The 23,442-nt window shown below is 41.0% G+C and overlaps 1 protein-coding gene across 23 annotated transcripts in view; it reads left to right on the forward strand.

Annotated features, from left to right (window-relative positions):
• Nucleotides 1-23,442, forward strand: part of SIPA1L1 (signal induced proliferation associated 1 like 1) — a 356,060-nt gene that overhangs the window by 192,897 nt on the left and 139,721 nt on the right. For 22 of the 23 annotated variants that reach the window (XR_004968051.1, XR_004968054.1, XR_004968055.1 and 19 more), the window contains one exon: nt 19,691-21,489. Coding sequence is in view for 20 of the 23 variants with exons in the window: in XM_036311654.1 (XP_036167547.1) it covers nt 19,992-21,489 (1,498 nt within the window). In the remaining 3 variants the exon portion in view is untranslated. Of the gene's footprint in view, nt 1-18,897; nt 19,050-19,690; nt 21,490-23,442 lie in introns of those variants that run through there. The other variant, XM_036311707.1, reaches the window with a different exon arrangement.

Raw genomic sequence — 23,442 nt, forward strand, 5'->3', positions numbered from 1 at the left:
TTATTATTATTAACACGCTAGGCCTTAGAGACCTAGCTCTTATGTTGTGTGCTCTTAACGTTGATCCTGAATTTGCTTTGAGGAAGAAAGTTGATTGGCCTGTCCCATGGTTTTAGTGAAGGTGCTATCTCTCATTAATTTTGTAATGAAGCAAAATTAATAACAGTTCAAAAGTGCTTTTGAAAGTATAATACATCTCATTATTACTACTAGTACACTCATGCTACAGGGAATATAATAACACTACAGTGGACTTCTTGCCATTGGATTTAGTGAGGATGGTGGGCTATATGGAATAGACTCATTTGGCTTGCTAACTGATAAATCCTTTATCATTGTACAAATATCCAGATATGGTATGATTTAGTCCTTTTTAAAATATTCTGGCATATTTCCATCACTTTTAATAAAAATTAAAAGTGATCTCTCATCACTTTTAATAAAAATTTTGGAGTATATTTTATTTTCTTGCACATTACTGCTTTATAGCAAATACTTTTAAAACGTAAATCCTTCCTTTCAAAAAATCAACTGTTTTTATTTTCCCATATTCCCCTGAAGTCCATGTGTTTTTTGCATATATGTGTTTACAAAGTAGAATACAGCATGTCTATTTTTAAATAATATTATATCTTAAATTTAAGCCATGTTAACTCCTAGACAACTCAGTAAAGCAACACAAGGGGGGAAATTATCTTTTGCAAGTGATATGGTTGTCTAACTAGAAAAATTAGAATCATAAACCATTGATGCTAATAAGAGTTCAGTAACTCTACTGGATATGAACTAAATGAACAAAAAATCAGTGGCTTTTTGGTATACTAACAGCTATATATTAGAAAAAATTATTACGTGAACGATGCTACTCAGAATAACAAACTATTACAGTGTACGTCATAAAAAATATAACAAAAGATATGCAATGACTTTGTGGATTAAGATATTTTAAAGAAGATCTAAATAAAGAGGAATTATATATGATACTGCATGGGAAACTCAGTATTAAAAAGATTTTAAAGTTCCCTAAATTTATAAATTTGATGCAAAAAAGAAAACAAAAGAAGAAAACCGAGAGAGTTTGCCATGAAACCTGACAGAATGATACTAAAATTAATTGAAGAAGTAGAATCAGTGGGACAGCAGGATTTATTATAATGCTGTGACAGGTGAATTGCTGTGCTATGCCACACGGATAGAGAACAGATCATCCAAACAGAAGAGAGGCCACGAAAAGAGACCTTCACATGCATGGGACTTGGTTTTGACATTGAATTACAAATCGCTATGGAAAGATCAGGCTATTCAAAAAGTAATGGTGGGACAATTTGCTAAAAATAAAGTTATATTCCTATAAAAAATTCTGGATGAATTTGAGACATGCATTTTAAAGACAGACTTTTTAAACTTTGAGAAGAAAATATAGAAAAGCATCTTTATGATGTTGGATTTTGGATTTTTTTTAACAAGATATAAAAGGCCCAAACTATGAAGAGGCATGATGAATTGGACAATGTGAAAAAGTTTAAATGTATATATAAGACAATATATCTTAAACAAAGGTAAAAGATAAGCTACAGAATGAGAATCTATTCAGACACACATGTTTAATGAAGGTTTAATATCCATAGTAAATGAAGAAATGCTACAAATCAATATCAAAGGAGACAAGGACCTAGGGGAAAAAATGGGGCAAAATATAGGTAGATAAGACCAATGAACAGGTTAAAATTCTCACTAGTTATCAGGGAAATGCCATTGAAAGCAACAAGATAATATTTTGCACCATCATTGGTAACAATTTAAAGGCAAAGATATAGAGGCAAATAGTATTTTATGTTACTGTTGGATTGCAAAATTGTTGCAACCACTTTGGAGAGCATTTTCCTATTATCTAATATTGTTGGAAGGTGCTCCAATGTAAGGCTTCAACAGTTTCCAATTCTAGAGTCCTCTTGAGAGACTTTTACACACCTTTCCAAAGAAGAAGTGAAAGGAAAGCAAGCATTCTATCATTGTAATAACAAAAAATTGGAAATAACTTAGATGTTAATTTACAAACTCTAGTATACACACAGAATGCAAAATATGAAGAGGTTATTATAAGGGATCTATATCTTTTTTGTATCACCATGAATAAATCTGGAAAACAATTTTACGTGAAAAAACAAGTTGCCAAAGGATGTGTTGCAAATGACACCATCTGCATAGATTTCATAAACATAAAAGGAGTATTTAAGGGAAGGCTGCATAGCATGGTTATGAGAGAGGTTTCTCTGGTGACATTTTAGCTGTGTTTGTAACGTTCTATTTCCTTTTGATCTGAAGCAAATTTGGTAGATATTAACATTTATTAAATCTGATGATGGGTATTAAGTATCTCAAAGTTCCTGCATGTTCAAATATGTCACAACTGAAAGTTTTCAGTCCCCAGTCAAACACAGCAGGTTGATCACATGCTGCAGTTACTTCCTTCCCCTCTCCAAGCCCTACCCCAGTGCTATTAACGGAATATCAAAAGATACAAACATACAAGGACAAGTAAGAGCAAAAGAAATAGGAGCAGATGTGAAATGTCAGTGCAGTTTTGCTCATTGGAGAGATGAATGTATTGTCACTAAGAGGGATTCTAGAAAATGCTGACCTGGAATTGGAGGCCAAGTAGCTGGGAAGATTGGACCGAGAGGTGGGACTGGTTATGGGTAGATAGTTGGGTCCTTCTCCGATAGTGTAATCATAAAGGCTTTGGACACAGGGAGGAATTATTTGAAACATTTTTGCTAAGATTGGTTCCCAAAGTGCTGAAAGCCAGGCAGGAAGTAGAACCATTCTTCTCTAGAAAAATGGAGTATATTCTAAAAATGACTAACGAATACTGGCAGTTGGGTCTCCCAGAACAGAGGGGGGACCCTCCGTCTGATTTAAGCAGGAAAGAAGTTCACGGAGCCCTAACCGGTTTGGCTCAGTGGATAGAGCGTCGGCCTGTGGACTGAAAGGTCCCAGGTTCGATTCCGGTCAAGGGCATGTACCTTGGTTGCCGTCACATCCCCAGTTGGGGGTGTGCAGGAGGCAGCTGATCGATATTTCTCTCTCATCGATGTTTCTAACTCTCTATCCCAGTCCCTTCCTCTCTGTGAATAATCAATAAAATATATTTTTTTAAAAAGAAGTTCATGGAAATAATATTTAGTGACTTGCAGAATCACTGGGAAGGCAGTAGAACTAGGTTTGGAAAATGGGCAAGAGAAGGGATGCCAAGTGGCCAAGACAATACTCTAATTCAGCGGTCACCAACCTTTCGGACCTCACGGACCACTGCGTACCATAGGTTGGCGACTGCTGCTCTAATTACCCAAGAAAGATGCTGTGGTGTGTCCCTGAGCACTGGGTGCCTTTGTATTGCCACCACCAGCACTGTAACAAGGTGCCACTGCACACCGGAACCACCCCTGCTGCCACCCACTTCCATGTAAATGGACCTGCTGCCTACCTCTCTGCAGACATGATTTTTCAGTTCCGAGTCCAGGATGTGAATATCCCTTTGGCTGAGGGGCAGGTGGTGTGTCTGTGCCCTATCTCTAAGATGGCTGGTTAGGTGACAGTGTGGCACCTTTAGCGTCTATATTGAAGACAGACTCTATATGGAGCAAGGAGTTTCCCTCGACATAGGGAAGAGAGTCAGAGACTGACTACACAGATGCCAGGCAGTCGTAATGATGTGTTTCCCTATGTCCAGCTTTCCTAAGTAAATCAACTGGTTTCCTAGGCAGCGCCTACAGGAGAGTCTACTTAACAGTCAACAAGCCCTGCCCCCAGACAGATAGTAAATATAAAGGCATAGTCACTGATAAGCAGACATATAAGCAAAAGCCTTCCATGGAAAAAAGACGGTGATCACCACTAACAGAAGAAAAGTTAATTGGGGAAATAGAGACAGTTGAATATGAAAAGAAAACTTTATTGCAAAAATATTGCAGTCATGAAAAAAGAATAGAATTTCTCAAATGGAAGAAACAGAAACCCTTAAACAACGGAGTCCCACCCGTCCCTCATTGTCTACTTCCCCATGTAATCTTTGTCCTATTCTACATAGCAGCTGGCTTATGGGGGCTGCAGAGCAGATTTTTGTGGATGACCTGCTGCTCTCCCATACTGCCGGCAGTATTGGAATAAATGCTCATATATGATTAAAAAATCAAACACCCCAAACAGAAACAATCAGAGGGCACAAATTTCTTCAAAATTGGGTCCTAGAATCAATATGAAAAATTAAATAGTCTAGTTGGAAAATGAAGGTTAAAAAATTCTCCTAAGTACCTAAAGGAAAAAGAAATGGAGGGTGGGAGAAAAAAGATAAGGAACTATTCAGGAGGTTCAGTATCCAATAACGGGAACATTTATAAAATGAAAGAAATAAAGGAAGGAAAGAAAATTATTTTAAAAAAAGAAATAAAATTGCACTTAACTGAAAGAGGTATATTTTTATATTGAAAAGACCCTCTGGATGTCCAGTACAAGGACTATAAAAAGAGACACAAAGGCCACTCCAGTATCAAAGATGATCCTGAAAATTTCCTGAAAAAGAACATGTAATGTGTAAAAGAGCAGGATCAAAATATCATTGTTTCAATTCTAACAGCGGAAGTACTTAAAAGTACTTCCTAAAGTACTCTGAGTGTAAATACAGAGTTCTATGCCTAGCCAAACCATCAGTCAGTTTAAGGCTAGCCATGCCAAGTCTCAAAGCTTTTGCCACTGATGGTCCATCATAATGAGGAATTAAAGTAAGAAGGAAGATATGCGATCAGGGAAGCCTGTGTCCATCCAGGATAGGGGACTGGCAGGATGAGGCTGATGGGATGTTTCCAGATGCCTGTGCTGCAGACCTGAGGTCAGCCGGGCTGGACAGAGGTCAGCCGGGCTGGACGGAGGTCAGCCGTGACGATGGAGAGCTCTAGGAGAGGAGTCTGCAGGAAGGAGAAATGGAGTTCATAGGGCACCTGTTGCTTCTGACCAGGTAGGAAAGAGTAATGAGAAAGAGTTTTGTTTTCTTCCTTCTCTTGTTGAGATTACGAAGAATTAAAGGTAGATTCCTAGAAAGTAACCACATGGGGCGGGGGAGGGGAATGAAACAATTAACTCCAGGAAAAATAAAGTAAGCAACTGAGCAAATATAAATATAGCCATAGTAACACAAATCCTGATTCTACGTTCACATGTTTACACACATATGTACACATGCACACACATCTGTAGTACATGTGTACATAGATGGGCAAGGGAATGGGGGTGCTCACTGGAAGCATAGGTATTTCTCCAGAATTTCAACAGAGCATAAGATTGACAAGTCAAGAAACAGCACGTGAGCATGTTATTTAGGAAACGGAAATACTGGAGGAAACGGTGCTGCGAAGGCAAAGCAAAGCGGTTGCTCCTGGGAGTGGAGAAGACGAGTGACGCCTGCTGTCTGCTTTCAGTTTGAGTGTTTTTCCTTCTCTGCCTGTAGTGCTGTTTGCCTTTTACTAGAGTGCGCATTACTTTGATGGAAACACACATGATGAACTAAATAAATAGCATGGGAGTGAGTATCTCTGGACCATGGGTTTCCCTCGTACAGATTGTGAAAGCACTTCCCAGTGCTTGTTGTACTATCTGTTTCCTATTCAGAAGTAGTTGAATTTACCCTTTAGCCCAGGGGTGGGCAAACTTTTTGACTCGAGGGCCACAATGGGTTCTTAAACTGGACCGGAGGGCCGGAACAAAAGCATGGATGGAGTGTTTGTGTGAACTAATATAAATTCAAAGTAAACATCATTACATAAAAGGCTATGGTCTTTTATTTCAATAGTTTTATTCATTTCAAACAGGCCGGATTCGGCCTGCGGGCCGTAGTTTGCCCACGGCTGCTTTAGCCTCTGCTAAGGACTAAGTGCCCTAAAGCTAAGTAGAGGCAGTCCCTGGCCTGAATGCTTGTGTGGTTGGGGGGTCAGGGGCGGTGAGGGCGGGGGCAGTGGAGCAATCAGAAAACTTTGCAAAATCAAGATGTTCTGTATGAATGTCTTTTGGGGACTGAGGATGTGGGGGGAGTGTAGGCGACGTTAAGAGAAAGAGTGGATGCTAATAGTTTACAAGGAATGGGAAATGGGGCTGCTGAAGGAATGAAGGTTGTGGAGAGCTGGTGTGAGTGTGAGCAGGAGTCCTGGGCTGAGCAGCGCACATCCCTTTTGCTCTGGACAGCGGAATACTTCCAACTGTGGCGAGCTTACAGAGCCCAACAAACTGAATACTTTCTGGTTTACCTCCCCCACCCCACCCACGCCCACAAAGGGTTCTGCCCATTTCCATTGCTTCTAGCAATGCAAGTATGCCTGTTTTAACTGTAGCACTATTAAGGGTGAGTACAGGCATTCCTAGAATTTTTCCTAGCAGGTATAAAATGATGCAGTGGTTTTTTTAAAAAAATTTTAATAGCATCTTTATTTGTGATAGTAAAGGTGTGGAAGCAATTTACATATCAATGAGTCTTCTTTATTAAGAAGTATAATTCATCCATGCTAAAGAATATTTTGCCAGCCTTAAAAATAATGTCATTGATAACTTTTAATAACCTAGAAAAATATTCATCCTAAAATGTTTAGAGGGAAAAACAGGATTCAGAATTGTATATTCAGTATGATTCAAGGAAAGGCACCAAAATGTTAACAGGAGTTTTCTTTTTTTTTTTTTTTTCAGGGGAAAACATGCATGCATTTATTTTTTTTAATTGTTTTATTGCTTGAAGTATTACAAAGAGTATTATATATGTCTCCTTTTTTTTCTCCCCTTGACCCTCCCCTAGCCTCCCATGCCCCCCAGTGTCTTACGTCCATTGGTTATGCTTATATGCATGCATACAGGCCCTTCGGTTGATTTTTTACCCCCCATCCCTCCCACCTCTCAACCCTCCTCAGCCTTCCCACTGTAGTTTGACAGTCTGTTCGATGTTGTTCTGCCTCTGTATCTATTTTTGCTCATCAGTTTATAATGGTCTTAATTATCCATAAATGAGTGAGATCATGTGGTATTTTTCTTTCATTGACTGGCTTATTTCACTTAGCATAATGCTCTCCAGTTCCATCCATGCTGTTGCAAATGATAAGAGTTCCTTTTTTTTACAGCAGCATAGTATTCCATCGTGTAGATGTACCACAGTTTTCTAATCCATTCATCTGCTTATGGGCACTTAGGCTGTTTCCAGATCTTAGCTATGGTGAATTGTGCTGCTATGAACATAGGGGTGCATATATCCTTTCTGATTGGTGTTTCTGATTTCTTGGGATATATTGCTAGAAGTGGGATCACTGGGTCAAATGGGAGTTCCATTTTTAACTTTTTGAGGAAACTCCATACTGTCTTACATAGTGGCGATGCAGTGGTTTTGATCTGTGTCTTTGTTGCTAATTATACCCATGATTGTTATAACACCAGTTAGGCTTTTTCTTGTGCTTGTGTTGAAATTCTTATTTCTCATTCCAACATAGTCTTTCTTTTAAACCTGTTTTAACTGCAGTTTTGTAAAAAACAAACCACTTCAAAATCATTTACTTTGTCAGAAACTTCAAACCAACAGTCCTCTTTTTTTTTAATTGCCAGCACGCCTGATATTAGAAGGTAATGTTACATAATGAAATCATAATTTCTTTAAAAGTAGAGAACCCCTATTATGATTTTTTAATAAGTCACCCATGGTCCTCTCAAGAAATGCTGTAAAAAAGGTAACATGGCAGGGATGGGGCAGGAAGTGGACAGCTTCCTGGAACAGACTATGTACCTGAGTGCAGTCTTGAAGAAGGAGAAGTTAGGAACAGGATAGGCAGGAATAAGGCACGACAAGGAGGGAAGGGAGCTGCATGAAGTGTGCTCCAGCAGAAGTTGCCGCTTGGTTTCTCCTGAAGGACGTGAGTGCAGCCAACGTGCATGAAGTAATTGCTGCCGGTTCCATTTGCCTTTGGCTGGAGCTGGAGGTTCAGAGAATAAAGGGACTCGGCTCATAATCAGGGAGACCAGTCATGCCTTTGGGAAATTCTTTTATCCTGAAAGCGGAGGGAATTTATTGTGGAGTTTTAAGCACAAGAGTGTATTTGTTGTGCTTGCCTGCACACACTTTATAAGCACCCTGATGAAGAGGCAAAGTGATTGGATTTTAGAGTGAGTGCTCTGCAAACACACAGGACTACACTGTAAGATCCAATGTACCATTCCAGTTAGGGGAGTATTCCACTTCGTCACAAAAGTGAAAAGGGTGGCCATGGAACAGAAGAATAACTTCCTGTCACTAGGTTTTATCTTTAAACACTTGGTTGGTTTGCATTATTTAACTTTTTTTCTAGTTTGCAAATGAAAGTTTACATGATAACATTTATAAGTTTTTGAGTAAAATCTCATTTAGATATCAGGGATTTTTAAGTTTGGGAGAATAGATAATTTTATATAGAAAATAATTTTATTTGAAGTTTACATATAATGCGTATGTATATTCGTATATGTACATACTTAGTAAGAAACACTGTGCATTGAATTCATTATTTTCATTTGCTGGTCTTAATTTGTGTTGACAAGTGGCAAGAAACATTTATATAGGCCTCCTATTTTCAGAGCCAGGATATATATAAAAAGATTCAAAATGTATCAGTGGTGAAATGTTCCATCAAGTAATTTGCTTCAGCTTAGCATGGGGAGGTGCTCTGCCTCCTCTGAGCTTAGTAGATACTTTCGTTCTTCCTCACCTCTGCCTCCCTCAGAAGCGAGCTGTCTGTGCCCGCTCCTTTCTCTCCTCTGTTCTTATTCAGTGCCTGGGTGTGTGTGTGTGTGTCCAACCCACACACAGTGTCTGGAAGAAGTCACAAGTTCATGCGGATTGGGCTGTCCTAACAGAAAGATATATTTTTCACTTTTTCTGCACTATTTCAGTTTTTTTTTTTTTAAACTAGAAGGAAGCATATAATTCACTTATTTAAAAAACTTTGAAAAAGGAGGCAGCAATTGGGAAGACTTGTAAAAGATAAAAATGATTTTGACTACCATTAATTTGATGGCAATACTTTTAAATTCTGGTTCCTGTTGCCTCTACTACCATCTATGGCATGCTAATCGCCCCTCCTTCCATTTTTCTGTAAATGTGTTTACTTACTTTGCTAGGATTTTAAAGAATTGATGAGAGAGAGAGAGAGAGAGAGAGAGAGAGACACATTGGTCTGTTGTTACTTATTTATGCATTCATTGGTTGCTTCTTATATGTGCCCTGACTGGAGATCGAACCTGCAACCTTGGTGTATTGGGGCGACACTCTAACCAACTGAGCTACCTGGCCAGGGCCTAATAGGTAGCTCAGTTGTCATTGGTTTACTTTCAGTTATTTCATGGTGATGGTGCCTTATCCAGTTCCAATTCATGTCATGTTGTTCTTTAAAGAGATTTGTGGGTTGTTTTTCTGGCTGTTTTTCATGCTCTTTGATGATGAGTGGATAGAGGAAGGAAGGTCAAACTGTGTTATTTTTCATTCACTGCTATTGTGAAGGCTCTTTTATGAGAGAAAAGTGAAGCTGAAATCTATATTAAATTTTTGTTATGTGGACTTTTTTTGGACATATCTCTCTCACAGTAATATTTATGAGATAATCATAATTACATTTTAGATCACAATATAAACTCTATTAATATAACAGTTCAGTTCTAATTCATCTTAGAGACCATGTGACTTTTGTTTCTCCTGATTCCATTTCTTTCTTTTTTTTTTTTTTTTAATATATTTTATTGATTTTCTACAGAGAGGAAGAGAGAGAGATAGAGAGTTAGAAACATCGATGAGAGAGAAACATCGATCAGCTGCCTCCGGCACATCCCCCACTGGGGAAGTGCCCACAACCCAGGCACATGCCCTTGACTGGAATCGAACCCGGGACCCCTCAGTCCGCAGGCCGACGCTCTATCCACTGAGCCAAACCAGTTTTGGCTCCTGATTCCATTTCAAGGACACTGAACTTAGGTGCTTTGAGATAAGGATTGGACAGATCTCTGTCCTCAAGAACCTAATCTCTAAATGAGGTGAAAAGGCCTATGTGTGTAGAGTGGAAAACAGAATTTCAGAAAGTAGTAGCAGAAGAGGCATTTTTAGGAGGGAGAATGCTCTGGTGGGAGGAATGTGATGGCTCAGACCCCAAAAGAGTGCAGCAGGGTGTTCCTGTGCAGGCTGCAGTGAACAGTCCCTCCCCCCAGACCGTGGAGGACAGTACCTCCCCCTGGACCCCAGTGGACAGTACCTCCCCCCAGACCCCGGTGGACAGTCCCTCCCCTCAGACCATGGAGGACAGTACCTCCCCACAGACTGCGGAGAACAGTACCTCCCCCCAGACCCCGGTGGAAAGTACCTCCTCTCAGACCATGGTGGACAGTACCTCTCCCCAGACTGTGGTGATAGTACCTCCCCCCAGATTGTGGAGGACATTATCTCCTGCAGATGGCTGTGGGGTAAGTGAGGTAGTGTACAGTAACAGGTGCATAATGAAAGCTCCAACTGCAGTTACAACGGATGGCAGCAGAGTGCAGAAAAAACATACTGGGCAAAGACAGCAGGTGTGGCAGACAGGATAGGAGCCAGGAAAGGCGAAGTCTGGCTTCAAATGTGGGCTCTGCTCCTCGCTGGTCAACTTTGGTGGACTTACACTTTCTGACCCTGAGTTCACATGTGGAAAATGAAGGGTAAAGACAAGGCCTTTTTTCTAATGACTCACAATTTTAACTTCTGAATGTGAGGTCAGAGAGGGAAGGTCCACAGACCTAGTTCCTGCTGTCCCAGGAAGAAGGAAGCACTTTGGGGTCAGGAGTCAAGTGGTCCTGAATTCCAGGCTTGAATCACAACAAGAGATTGCAGCGGAGGAGCCACCGAAGTTCCTGCAAGATAAGTAACAAGGCCACGCAAGGAGGTTAATTATCAATATTTCCCCCCGCTGGGTGGATTTCTGCAGATACAGAGATGCATGTCTGGGTTGTTCTCAGAAGTGGTACTCAGGCTCCTTTTATAATGTATTTTCAAAGTGGTTGTTGTGCCATGAATTCTCTGCCAGCCCAGTATTTACCGAGAGAGCGCACTCGGGACTGAGTACTTGTGTCAGAAATGGGCTACAGCCTTGCTGAAAAGGGAGATATTCGCCTCATAGGTGCTTGTGAGGACTGAAGGGGTGAACAGGTGGCAGAGAGTGACATGGATGACAGGTGCTGCTCTCTCAGAGCCATCTAGGGAGAGAGTGTGTACCCAGAAGTAAGAGTACAACGAAGCAGACAAGCTGTCTCTATTTAATGCAGTCTGTATGGAAGGAAATGATAAGACAGGGTGGAATGATTTTATGTTGTAATTTTTTTTCTTTTAAGCTCTTGGTCCTTGGATGATATTTTAAAATCTGCTCCTACTGTTGATACTAATCATGATTAATAATGATTTGGATATTAGAGCTATGCTTAGAAGGCACTTTATGTTCACCCATTTTTCTTACTGACATTATGTTCTGCTCTCTTCAGAAGCTAAATTCAAATGTGCTTTTCAAGGGCCCTTAAGTTCTTTCTGGACTATACATATTCAAGTGGGAGAGCCAGGACATTTTGAATGAGCTGGTTTGGGACATTCTGTCTTACTGAACTTCTGGTTTCCCGCATCCTGGCCTTCTTTTCCCAGTTAGAGGATAGGGCCTGAGAGCGGAATTGTCCCTCTTGTCTCCTCCTGATAGTGACCGCCTTAGAGCAGGCACTAACCAGTGCTCAGATAGCCCACCTCATGGCCTCCAGGTGGCTTAGTGATGCAGATTCTCAGCCTAGCTCAGCCATGGGCAAACTACGGCCTGCGGGCCAGATCCGGCCCGTTTGAAATGAATAAAACTAAAAAAAAAAAAAAGACCGTGCCCTTTAATGTAATGATGTTTACTTTGAATTTATATTAGTTCACACAAACACTCCATCCATGCTTTTGTTCCGGCCCTCCGGTCCAGTTTAAGAACCCATTGTGGCCCTCGAGTCAAAAAGTTTGCCCACCCCTGGCCTAGCTCATCATATGTGAACCCCAGGCAGCTTCGTGGCTGACCGAATTTCAATCTGACTTAACCAGTTCAGGCATCCTTTCTCTCTGGACCTCAGAGGAGACAGGCAATACCACTAGACACTTCCTCTCCAGGTCAGATACAGTTTTCGTTCCTTCCGCCTCAGAGCACTTTATAATGCTTTCCAGGGTGTTGGCTTAGCAGTCCAAATGGTGACATTCTTTGCGCTTAGCCCGAATCTCTGCAGCAGGAGGATTGTGGGACAAAAGGTGAGGTGTCCATGTACGTTGGGTAGTAGATGTGCCCCAGGAAAGGGGACCAAGGGGTGATGGCTCAGTCTCTGCTTTGTTTAGGCAGCCTCCCTGGTTGCCAGGTCCTTGCAGCCTAATGAGATGAGGGACTCGTGGGTATGAGGGGACTTTTATGTCATACTAGAGGCCTGGTGCATGAAATTCATGCACTGGGGGTGGGGGGCGGGCGAGGAGGCCCCCTCAGCCCGGCCTGCGCCCTCTTGCATTCCAGGACCCCTTGCTCCTTACTGCCCACCTGCTTACTCCTTACCGCTCGGCCCACTGCTCCTTAGCACTGCGGTGGAGGCGAAAGAGGCTCCTGCCACCACTGCTGTGCTCGCCAGCCATGAGCCTGTCTTCTGGCTTAGCTGAGCTCTCCCTGTGGGAGCGCACTGACCACCAGGGGGCAGCTTTTGCGTTGAGCGTCTGCCCCCCTGGTGGTCAGTGCGCATCATAGCGACTGGTCGTTCTGGTCGTTCCTCCATAACGGTTGTTTAGGCTTTTATTATATAGATAAAGTATAAAGAAAGCATTTGTAAATGAGGAAGTACAAGCAATGGTGTTAATCATCTATGAAGTAGTTACTTAAATCATGTGAATATTGTTAATTTTATAATCTTTAGTACTCTATACTTAATGTAGCCCTCTTTGATTCCATTTTAATCAGGGGAGTAAGCACAAGATTATCTCATTGGAAGGACCTGCCATCTGTTGAATTTTGACTTGTTCAGTGGTTTGAATGGTTGGAGTTGGAGGTTTAACATAGTGCAGTATTTTACAATTAGTATTCAAATGTTTGTTCATTGCACCACATTCCCAGATCTTATTTTATTGTCTTTTTTTAAGCAACAGAAGGATGGGTTTATTTTTTTCTCCTAATTCTTTTCTTCTGATTATAAAAGTTACACTTGCTCATTTTAGAAAATAAATATAGAGAAATATAAAAAAATTAGTCATAGCCCAGTTATCTAAAAACAAGCAATGTAATCCTTTAGTGAACTTTCTTTGGTGTATTTATAATATCTATACATAACTTTTAAAAAAATATTGCTAAATTTATGTGGATACAAATTTGTTTGCATCATGAATTCTTCTAAAACTAGGCCCGTTTGTCTCCAATATGTTCAATAGTATGCACAGTGTAGAAATATTCTCTCCTTTTTTGTTTTTTTTAGTTCATGGTCAAATCAGTTTAAAAAAATCTCTTAGTTTAAAAAAATTAGTGTTGCCTTGGACGGTGTGGCTCTGTTGGTTGAAGCCTCTTCCCGTACACCAAAAGGTCTTGGGTCTGATTCCTGGTCAGGGCACACACCCAGGTTGCCGGTTCGATCCCCAGTCGGGGCATGTATGAGAGGCAACCGATCAATGTTTCTCTCTGACATTGATGTCTGTCTGTCTCTCTCCCCACCCTTCCTCTTCCCTCTCCCCCACCCACCCTTTTCCTCTCTAATTTCAGTTAAAACAACAACAACAACAACAACAACAACAACATATCCTCAGATGAGGATTTTTAAAAAGTCCCAAAAAGTTAGTGTTGTTGGTTTGTTTTTTAACTGGAGCGGTATTATCATGACCTAAGGGAGGTGATATATAGTGTGCCTCTGCCATATTTAATCATAGCACCCTTTTTCTGTGAATTAGTAACTTGAAGAATTGGTAGCACAGTTGGGAAAAAGTTGATAAGCATTTCTCCTGTATATGAGATACTTATTGGTTGTCCACACTGGCGTCCACTTCTCACATTCCCTTTTCCCCAGATTTATACTTGGTAATACGTTGTTTAGTATCAGATCATATTTGATAATCACTGTTCAGTAGTAGGTCACAGTTTACAGTATTGATAAATAAGTTTTTAATATATTTTAAATGACTACTAATGTATAAATGAGTACATGAGAACACCGATTGGCTTTATTGATCTAGTCTGGTCTCTGATATTCCAGGGTCAGGCATGGACACTCTCAAAACGCCCCTGTGAGAGGATGAGCTCTGACTTTTTTTCCTTGATAAAGTATTAGTTTACTGCACCTCAAATACATACTTATTATTTTTTCTATAATCTGATTCACTGTTACTTTTCTACTTTCTGCCTTTTACTCTACTTTCAACTTTTACCTTCCTACTTTAACCTTCTCAAACCTAGCTCTTTGGCAATAAATATACTTGCTTATTTAAGTATAAGAGATACATTTATTTGTATTCTTTATTTTGCCAACTGTTGAATCATTTTGCTACTTATCAGTAATTCCATCATATAACTTCTTCTATACCTTCTTTTTCTATTACCCCCCTTGCTCTCAAGCTTTCTGCCAATTTTTCCTATTTTCCATCACCCTTGGCTATCCAAAGTACCTTCAAGCCTTAGTAGGCCTTTGAAATGTAACTTTATTTACTGAACTTTTTTAGCTAGCGGGGTAGGTGGGAGAAAAGTGCTATTCTCTCTTTTGGTTCTTACTTGGCCAAACAGGCATATTTTAAATTGTTGTTTTTTTATCTCTAAATCTAAATGTATCTTAATCCTGTTATATATGTTTTGTACCCATAACTTCTTTATCCACTTGGTTAAGTTCAGGGCAAGTTATTTGACTCGGCTTTCAAATCAGTGTTGTCTTTTTAGATAGTGAGCATTTGGAGAGCAGGAACTAGATTTATCAACTCCTGCTTTTTGTGGAAGGGGGAAATGCCAGTCTAAAAAGTTATGTGCTGCTTTGTAAAGCTTAAATTACCCATGACATTGCACTGAGGTGTTCATATGTATTTCAGGCTAACTTAGAGAGTTAGATATCCCTGTATATGAGATATTACTTTTATGTAAGGTGAGTGAAATTCAGGAAAGCCAAAAAGGGATATAAAGAAAATAGTTTTGCCTTATTTGGTTATCTTAGCTAATCTAATGTTCAAACACTGTGAAGTTAAATTTCGGTTTTAAAATAAAGTTTTCTGTTGTATTCTAAAGTAAGAATACTTGGATATTCTAAATCTATGTATTCAACATCATAAACTATTTAGGCTGATGTTTTCGTAAAGACTCTAAGATTGTATAGCTCTGAATTATTGGAGCATTTTGATAGTTATCATTAAACCCCCCCCAAACAGTGAGAGTTGGCCCTGTATTTGAGGTTCTGCCAGTTAAGGAATCTAACAAAACATCATGTGAAATGTGGAAGTATTTCATGAGGAATGCCACATCTTTTTGGTGAATATACCACATTGTATTACAAATTATTTCAGGAAACTGTAGTTGTTGTTTTTATGTTTTGTTTTATTTCTCCTTCCCACATCTTATATAACCTTTAAACTATTCTTTATGCCCTTGGCACAAGGAAAGTTTCCCATGTTGTTCTCTTCATTTGGTTCCTTGAATTATTTATTGTTCTCACTTCCTTAACCACCTATTCATTTCTGGGGGGAAAATGATTTTTTCATATTTTCCTTGTTAGTTAATAAATTGTAGAAAATAGATAAATACGGAAGATATCAAATGAGCATTCGCATATATTGTATCTGGAGTTTGGGGGAGAAGATCATGAGTAGAGATTTGGAGGTAACTGCATAGACATGATATTGAAAGCTGACGATGTAACAGTGCCAGCCAGTACTGGCTGCCATGCAGATACCTTCCCAGGCAGTTTCATTATTCTGTTTTTATTAAGTTGCACAGACAGCTGTGATGCAACCAAGTGAACACCTGCTTTCCAGAGAAACATGTTGACTCCGTGCTCCTAGGCCTGCTGTCACATCCTACAGTGCTCAGAGCTCACGTGCATCCTAACACTATACCCTTTACAGCCCCTGCAGACACATAGAGAATGGGAAGGGAATAAGCGAAGGGGACCACCCTGGATCACCAGCTCCTACATGGAGCCTCCCAGCGATACTGAGGAGTGAGCAAAAAGCAGGAGGCAAGAGAAAACGAAGAGCATGGTTGTCCTGGGAGGCTAGAGAAGAGTGTCAGGAAGGAGGGAGGCGGCAAAGGTGTGAAAGTCTCTAAGAGTCAGAAGGACAGGATTGTTGTGCACCTGGAGTTTTCCTTGAAGGGGAGGGACTGCCTTCTCAAACATCCCTAGGACCAGGTGTATGGTCGATGGTCAGAAGAGAATGCGGGAAGGCTGGGAATGATTTAGGAGAGGAGAAGGCACTTCTTCCGAAAGAAGGGCATTGTCAGAAAGGGGTGGTGGTTATGTTGTGATAGACTTAGAGTGATGAAAAGACTTTCAGCTAGTAGAATTTGAGTGGATAGTCTCATTTTCTGATACAGTTTCCAAAAGCTCACTGAACTAAAAGTGGGATTGGTACTCTAACTCGGTACCATGGGATTGGTATTTCATGGACTCAAATAGTACCTAGAGCTGTAAAATTAAACACGTAACAGGAAATTTTTAACATAGCCTGCTCTTTCAACAGATGGAGGCGACATGCTATAAATTAGCATTGCCCTTCTGTTTAATTCTGTTGCTTTTTGCCACATTTAGTGATGCTTAGGCAGGTTTGCTGATAGTCAAGATAATTACTAATAATTGTCAGCATATGCTTCCTATTTCCATCACCCTAAGAAATAGGTTGTAGGTGTTATTGATTTGCCACCATACAGGCATACCTCATTTTATTGCACTTTGCTTTACTGTGCTTCACAGATATTGTGCTTTTTATAAATTAAAGGCAAGACCCACCCCCAGCAAAAATATTACAGCTGGCTTTATTGCGATACTCACTTTGTTGCAGTGGTCTGGGATGAACCTGTAGCATTCTGAGGTATGCCTGTATTACACATAGATACTGTATTTTTTACTAGTAGTTTAATAAATCCACAGCGTATATATTTCTACATATGCTAGTCAGTATCCAAAATTTATATTGCACCAAAATGAGTTTGATGTTATAAATAAGGGTGAGGAAAGGGAAGAAGGGAAAGAGATAAAGTAGGAAAGAAAGAAAAAAATTGTCATTTAACTTAGTTGTCTGTCTTGAACCTCCTTAGTTTTGACAAGTCATTAAACTGTGGGCACTCTCCCCCCTCCTCCCATGTGCCCATCTATATTTTGAAATTTTTAAAAAAAATTGAGTTGTTGTTATAATAAAGATGTAATAGGAGGCTTGGCATTTCTTTTAAATTGTGAAGAAATTTTTATGTTTAAAATAAGATTTAAAAAAATCCATTAAAAATATAGGAAGCAAATGAGATGTTCTGAAGGGAGTACCTTAGTAGTAATGGCCAAGGTTGGGCATGTCCAAATCAGTTCAGTTTGTTGTATTTTAGTTCCAGCTCTTCGTTTCCTCCTACCATGGGTATAACTTCACATAGCCTTAAAAAGACAGTCCCACAACAAACTGTTCTCTAAGGGAAATGAAATGTGGCAAGAATGAGCTTTTATCATGGTGGCATTGGTGTGTTGACCTTTTTGAGAGCGAACGTTCAGGCAGTAATAGATGATTTATCTTGATTTCTGTGAGATTGTGCGAAATGTTGAAAGCATCTGGTTTTTATAAGAATCTACTTAGAATTATTCTTTCTGCTAGTGTAGTCTTTCTCTGAAAGGTATTTCATTGAAATAAACAGCATATTGTTTTCCTAGTTAAAAAATAGCTCGTAAGTTCTGGTTTGGATTGTGAGAAGAGTTTCCCTTTGGAGATGGACTGGTGCTTGCTTTGCATTTGGCTCAGTGGACTGGCTCCCTTCCATTCTGTGAGGGGCACTTCTCCATTCCGAGTTGTGGCCCCACGTGCTGCCTTTGGACGCAACAGTTAGCACGTTCCTCCACTTGAAGGCTTACCGTTCAATAGGAGCCTGTAAAGTTCTGAAACGGAAAGGTAATCTGAACAATCTGACAGCAGAACTCTCCAGAAAGCGCCCAAGCCAGGTTTAATTAGGTAGCAGTGCAGGACATTCTCCCTTCACAAAAGGTGGGGAAGAGGAGGGAGGGGGTGAGAACAATTGGCATTTATCTGACCCCGCTGCCCAGCCCAGCCCCCAAGCCCAGCTGGAGCTGGCTGGCCCCGCATTCTGCAGGCAGCCTGCAGTTTTTGAAACACCCCAAATGTTCCAGCCTTTAAATAGCAGCGAGTCTTCTAAAAGGCTGCTGCGTACTGCAAGAGGAATTAAAGCGGCTGCCTTGCAGGCAGGAAGCCGACAAGCAAGATGCTTAATTATCGTGGAAGTAAGTGCTTGTTACCGCTGCGTGGAGCGGGGAGCGAGGCTCATCCTCAGGGTGTCGGCGTGATTTGTAGACAATGCAGCCCTGTCAGTGCAGTGCTGGGTCAGCAGCATCTTCCCAACATGGATTTGGCAAGAATCTAAAGGCCACCCCTTGTGTCGTGTGTGGAGCTTGGGAAAGGGTCCTCTGCCTTTATTTCCGGGATGCACGCCACCGCGCAGGGTTCTGTGCTCGGGATTTGTGCCTCTCCCTCCTGACTGCTGTGCACCGAGGAAGTTGGTCTTCAAGGCCCTCGCCTGGAAGGATGCTGACAGCTCTTGGTTGCTCTTGGGGAGTCTGCAGAGGTCTCGCTACGGCAGAGGTCTAGTTTCTGCTTTCTTCATAAATGAGCGCCGAAGGGTGGGGTGGGTTGCAGTGCCTAAGGAAATGCAGACATTTTGTTAATTAGTGAACTAGCTCCAGCTTTAGGAATAGATGAAACCGGAGAGAGCTTGGGAAGCGGTGGTGGCGAAAGCCGGATTCGTTCTGAAATGTGCCTCCTCGGGGTAAGTAATGAAGTAGAGGATAACACAGAAGCGTGCTGGGTAGGGTGGCTCTCGGAAAACGCTGTTTATTTTCTGTCTGTTGTATTGGCTCTTGCCAACTATGTAAAAGCCTTTGTAAAAAACAACAAAAGACAAATTAGGACTTTGAAATATAGAAGATGTTAAAAAGTGAGTGCTGCTACATACTAAATAAAATGACTTTCCAATTTTTAGTCTTGTTAAAAAAAACAGACTATGTATTGTTCAAGTACTGAACTCTGTGGGTTATGTCTCAAAACTTTTGGTCAGCACAGCTGCTGGTGATATTCTGCATTCTGGAGGTCGTTGGAGTCTGTAATTGGTCTGCCCTGGGAGTTGGAGCCTTAGTGTCCTGGAATGAGATCTCCCCACTCCCCGTTCTATGGAATAGCTCAATTAAGCTGAAGTATTAATACTCTTTTAAAATATATATACTTCAAAAGATGGATTTCATTAAACGCTTTCACTTTCTTTCAAACCTGCTTTGATAAAATACTGGGGCATGAGCTGTGAACCACATTCATTGTGGAGTCTTTTACTTTCATGTGTCTGGTTTTGGCAATTGCATATTTATTTTTAGATGTATTTATCAAATGCTAATTCCAATTGTCCTTCTCTTTCAGAGAAAGCATGGGATTATAGCAACCACAGAGTCCCAGTAATACAAGTTCCATTCAGTTTTTTCTGAAAGAAAGCCATCTATTAAAGTGAAGCAAAGGAACGATTGTGGATTATAATGTTCTGAAGATCTGGATTTTCAGAAGCTTGAAAATAAGGCATCGTTTAACCTTCTAAATGAAAAAGAGTAAGATCTCATGCAACTGCTGTATTTGCTGGAAACCGTTCTCCGAAAGGGAAGCGCACATTTAGAGCTGGAGATGATGGTCCTTTCCGCAGGGATTTAGGTCTGACCGCTTTCCCATCATGACCAGCTTGAAACGGTCGCAGACGGAGAGGCCTATTGCCACGGACAGGGCCTCGGTGGTGGGCACCGATGGCCCTCCCAAAGTCCACACTGACGACTTCTACATGCGGCGCTTCCGGTCCCAGAACGGCAGCCTGGGATCCTCGGTCATGGCTCCGGTAGGGCCCCCCCGCAGCGAAGGTCCTCACCATATCACCTCGACCCCCGGAGTCCCAAAGATGGGGGTCAGGGCTAGGATCGCAGATTGGCCCCCACGGAAGGAAAACGTCAAAGAATCTAGCCGTTCAAGTCAGGAAATAGAAACCTCAAGTTGCCTTGAGAGCATGTCCTCCAAAAGCAGTCCCGTGAGTCAGGGAAGTTCTGTTAGCCTCAATTCCAGTGACTCAGCCATGCTGAAAAGCATACAGAACACGCTGAAAAGCAAGACGAGACCATTGGAGAGCATGGACTCCAGATTCCTCATGCCTGAAGCCTACCCCGGCTCCCCCAGAAAGGCTCTTCGCAGAATTCGGCAGCGGAGCAACAGCGACATCACCATAAGTGAACTTGACGTGGATAGCTTCGATGAATGTATCTCACCCACCTACAAGACTGGGCCCTCCCTGCACAGGGAGTATGGTAGCACCTCTTCAATCGATAAGCAGGGAACATCTGGAGAGAGCTTCTTTGACTTGTTAAAGGGCTACAAAGATGACAAATCCGACCGAGGCCCAACTCCAACCAAGCTCAGTGACTTTCTCATCGCAGGTGGGGGCAAGGGTTCTGGTTTCTCTTTGGATGTTATAGATGGGCCCATCACACAAAGAGACAACCTCAGGCTCTTCAAGGAAAGGGAAAAACCACTTAAGCGACGGTCCAAGTCTGAAACTGGAGACTCATCCATTTTTCGTAAATTACGCAATGCCAAAGGTGATGAACTTGGGAAATCATCAGATCTTGAAGATAACCGGTCAGAAGACTCCGTCAGACCTTGGACGTGTCCAAAGTGCTTTGCCCACTACGATGTCCAGAGTATATTATTTGACTTGAATGAGGCGATCATGAACAGGCACAATGTTATTAAGAGGAGAAACACCACCACGGGGGCTTCGGCAGCTGCTGTAGCGTCCTTGGTTTCAGGACCTTTGTCCCACTCAGCCAGTTTTAACTCCCCGATGGGCAGCACGGAGGACCTGAATTCCAAAGGCAGCCTCGGCATGGACCAGGGAGATGATAAAAGCAATGAGCTTGTAATGAGCTGTCCGTATTTTCGGAATGAGATAGGTGGAGAAGGTGAAAGGAAAATCAGCCTGTCGAAGTCAAACTCTGGCTCCTTTAGTGGGTGTGAAAGTGCCTCCTTTGAGTCTGCACTCAGCTCCCATTGCACAAACGCAGGAGTGGCAGTGCTTGAAGTGCCCAAGGAGAACCTGGTGTTGCATCTGGACCGCGTGAAACGGTACATCGTGGAGCACGTGGACCTCGGCGCCTACTATTACAGGAAATTCTTCTATCAGAAGGGTGAGTAGTTCTTTCTGAAAGAGTACTATTTGTTTTGTTTTGCTTGTTTTTAAGTTGTGTGACATGAGATATTCTTGTATTTTCTCTTGATGGTAAAATAGTTAAATAGTTATTTGCTGTGATGTATTTCTCTTTGTGATGTATTTCTATTTGCATTTTTATGAATCCTTTAAGGTATTAAAATGTCTTGTATATTAAATACTCATGTTTTTTAAAAAAAACATCTGATTTAGTGAATGAGGTGTATAATCTTTGTGTAGAAGACTTGTGTATCCTTTAAGAATAAATGTTAAAGTTGAAAATATTTTAAATATAGCTTTATATTAAGGGATACAAAAACCATCTTAATGCTGCCTTTCATTAATGTAATACTTTTGCAATTAGTGCAGGACCATTGCTTTTCCGCCTCAATGTTCTCATCAGTTAATGGGAATTGTAATACATCTCTCTTTGTTTCACAGGCATTTTAGTGGGAGTTAATTACATTATTTGACAAAAGTCACAGAGCCAGTAAGTTTCAGAGCCAGGAATCAAATTTAGGTCTTCTGTATTTGAACATGTTGGTGACTTCCTTTCTAGTCTTTTTTGTTCTTGGAGGTGTGTACACACACACATATACATTGTTGGGTTATAGTTTGTGTACCATTTTATCTCAGACTTAAGAAAGGCCCTGTGATTTGTTAAAAAGTCAGTAGTTTAAATGAACTTGTAAGAGCTTTCTAATAGTGTTTTTGAGCAGCATTATTAATTGAAGAATGAGTTTGTCATATAAGCACCCAAGCTGGGAAACAGGATGCTGGCCAGGGAGGGATATGCACTGTGGTCCGCTGGCTGGCTCAGTAACCTCTGCAGCCAAGTTGAGAGGCCCTGTATGCAGATGACTACAGCAATGTTTTGATTTCCCACTTACTGTTTTGGAGTTTTTGAATCTTATTTAGACTTATTTTTCTGAATGACATTACATTTCTAGTACTCATTATGGCTTTAGAATAAAACTTACCGTAAGGTTATTAGATGATAGACCCTATTTTAGAGGGTCTCCTATTGACAAGGAGAATCTTAACTTGTTACAAGTACATACTAGTATGTCTCCTAAATATTCATGGCAATGCTTCTGGAATTAATATGATAATGAAGACCCCAATTTCATTTTTAAGCAACTTTTATTCTCTTGGAATAATTTCCTGGAGTAGATTTTAGAAATCACTTTTTCTTATACTGTCCTTTAAGCTATAAGGTTTCTCAGTGTTGCCATCTTGGCATTTGGGGCCAGATAGTTCTTTGGAGGGGGGATATCCTATGCATTGTAGGATGTTCAGCAGCACCCCAGGCCTCTATGCCCTAGATGCCAATGTGTGTCCTCTCCCCCTTCCCCAGTTGTGACAACCTAAAATATCTCCAGGCATTGCCAAATATTCCTTAGGCAGTACTATTGCACCTAGCTGAGAATGCCTGATCCATTGTACCTGGGGAAATTTTCACAGGTGTTTCTTAGCTGTCTGTGGGTGAAGGCCATCTTGCTAAAAATTGACATTTCAGGTCCAACACAAGAAAGAACATATTAGTTACAATCTTTTTTTTATGTAGTATTAGGTACTTTCCCCCCATTAGGCAGTATGGTAACAGTAATAATAAACATTTTCAAGTACTTACTATGTACCAGGAACTTTGCTGACCTTTTGATGTGACATGCATATTCTCATTTCATCCTTTCTGCCCACTGTGGTAGGGATCGCTATTGGTGACATTTTCCAGATGAGAACACTGGGCTTAAGTGACATTAGTGGTTTAGCTGTCATGGAGCTAGTAATGTTGGAATCAGGATTCCACCTTGAGTCTGACCAAAGTCATGTTCTTAACCGCTGGGCTCAGCTCTCTGCTGTATTAATCTAAAAGGAAGGAGTGTATGTTTATGTTTAAATCTGATAGAAATTTGTTTAAAGGATTTTTGTC

The sequence above is a fragment of the Myotis myotis genome, unplaced genomic scaffold (assembly GCF_014108235.1).
Source record: "Myotis myotis isolate mMyoMyo1 unplaced genomic scaffold, mMyoMyo1.p scaffold_m19_p_1, whole genome shotgun sequence".
Lineage (NCBI taxonomy): Eukaryota > Metazoa > Chordata > Mammalia > Chiroptera > Vespertilionidae > Myotis > Myotis myotis.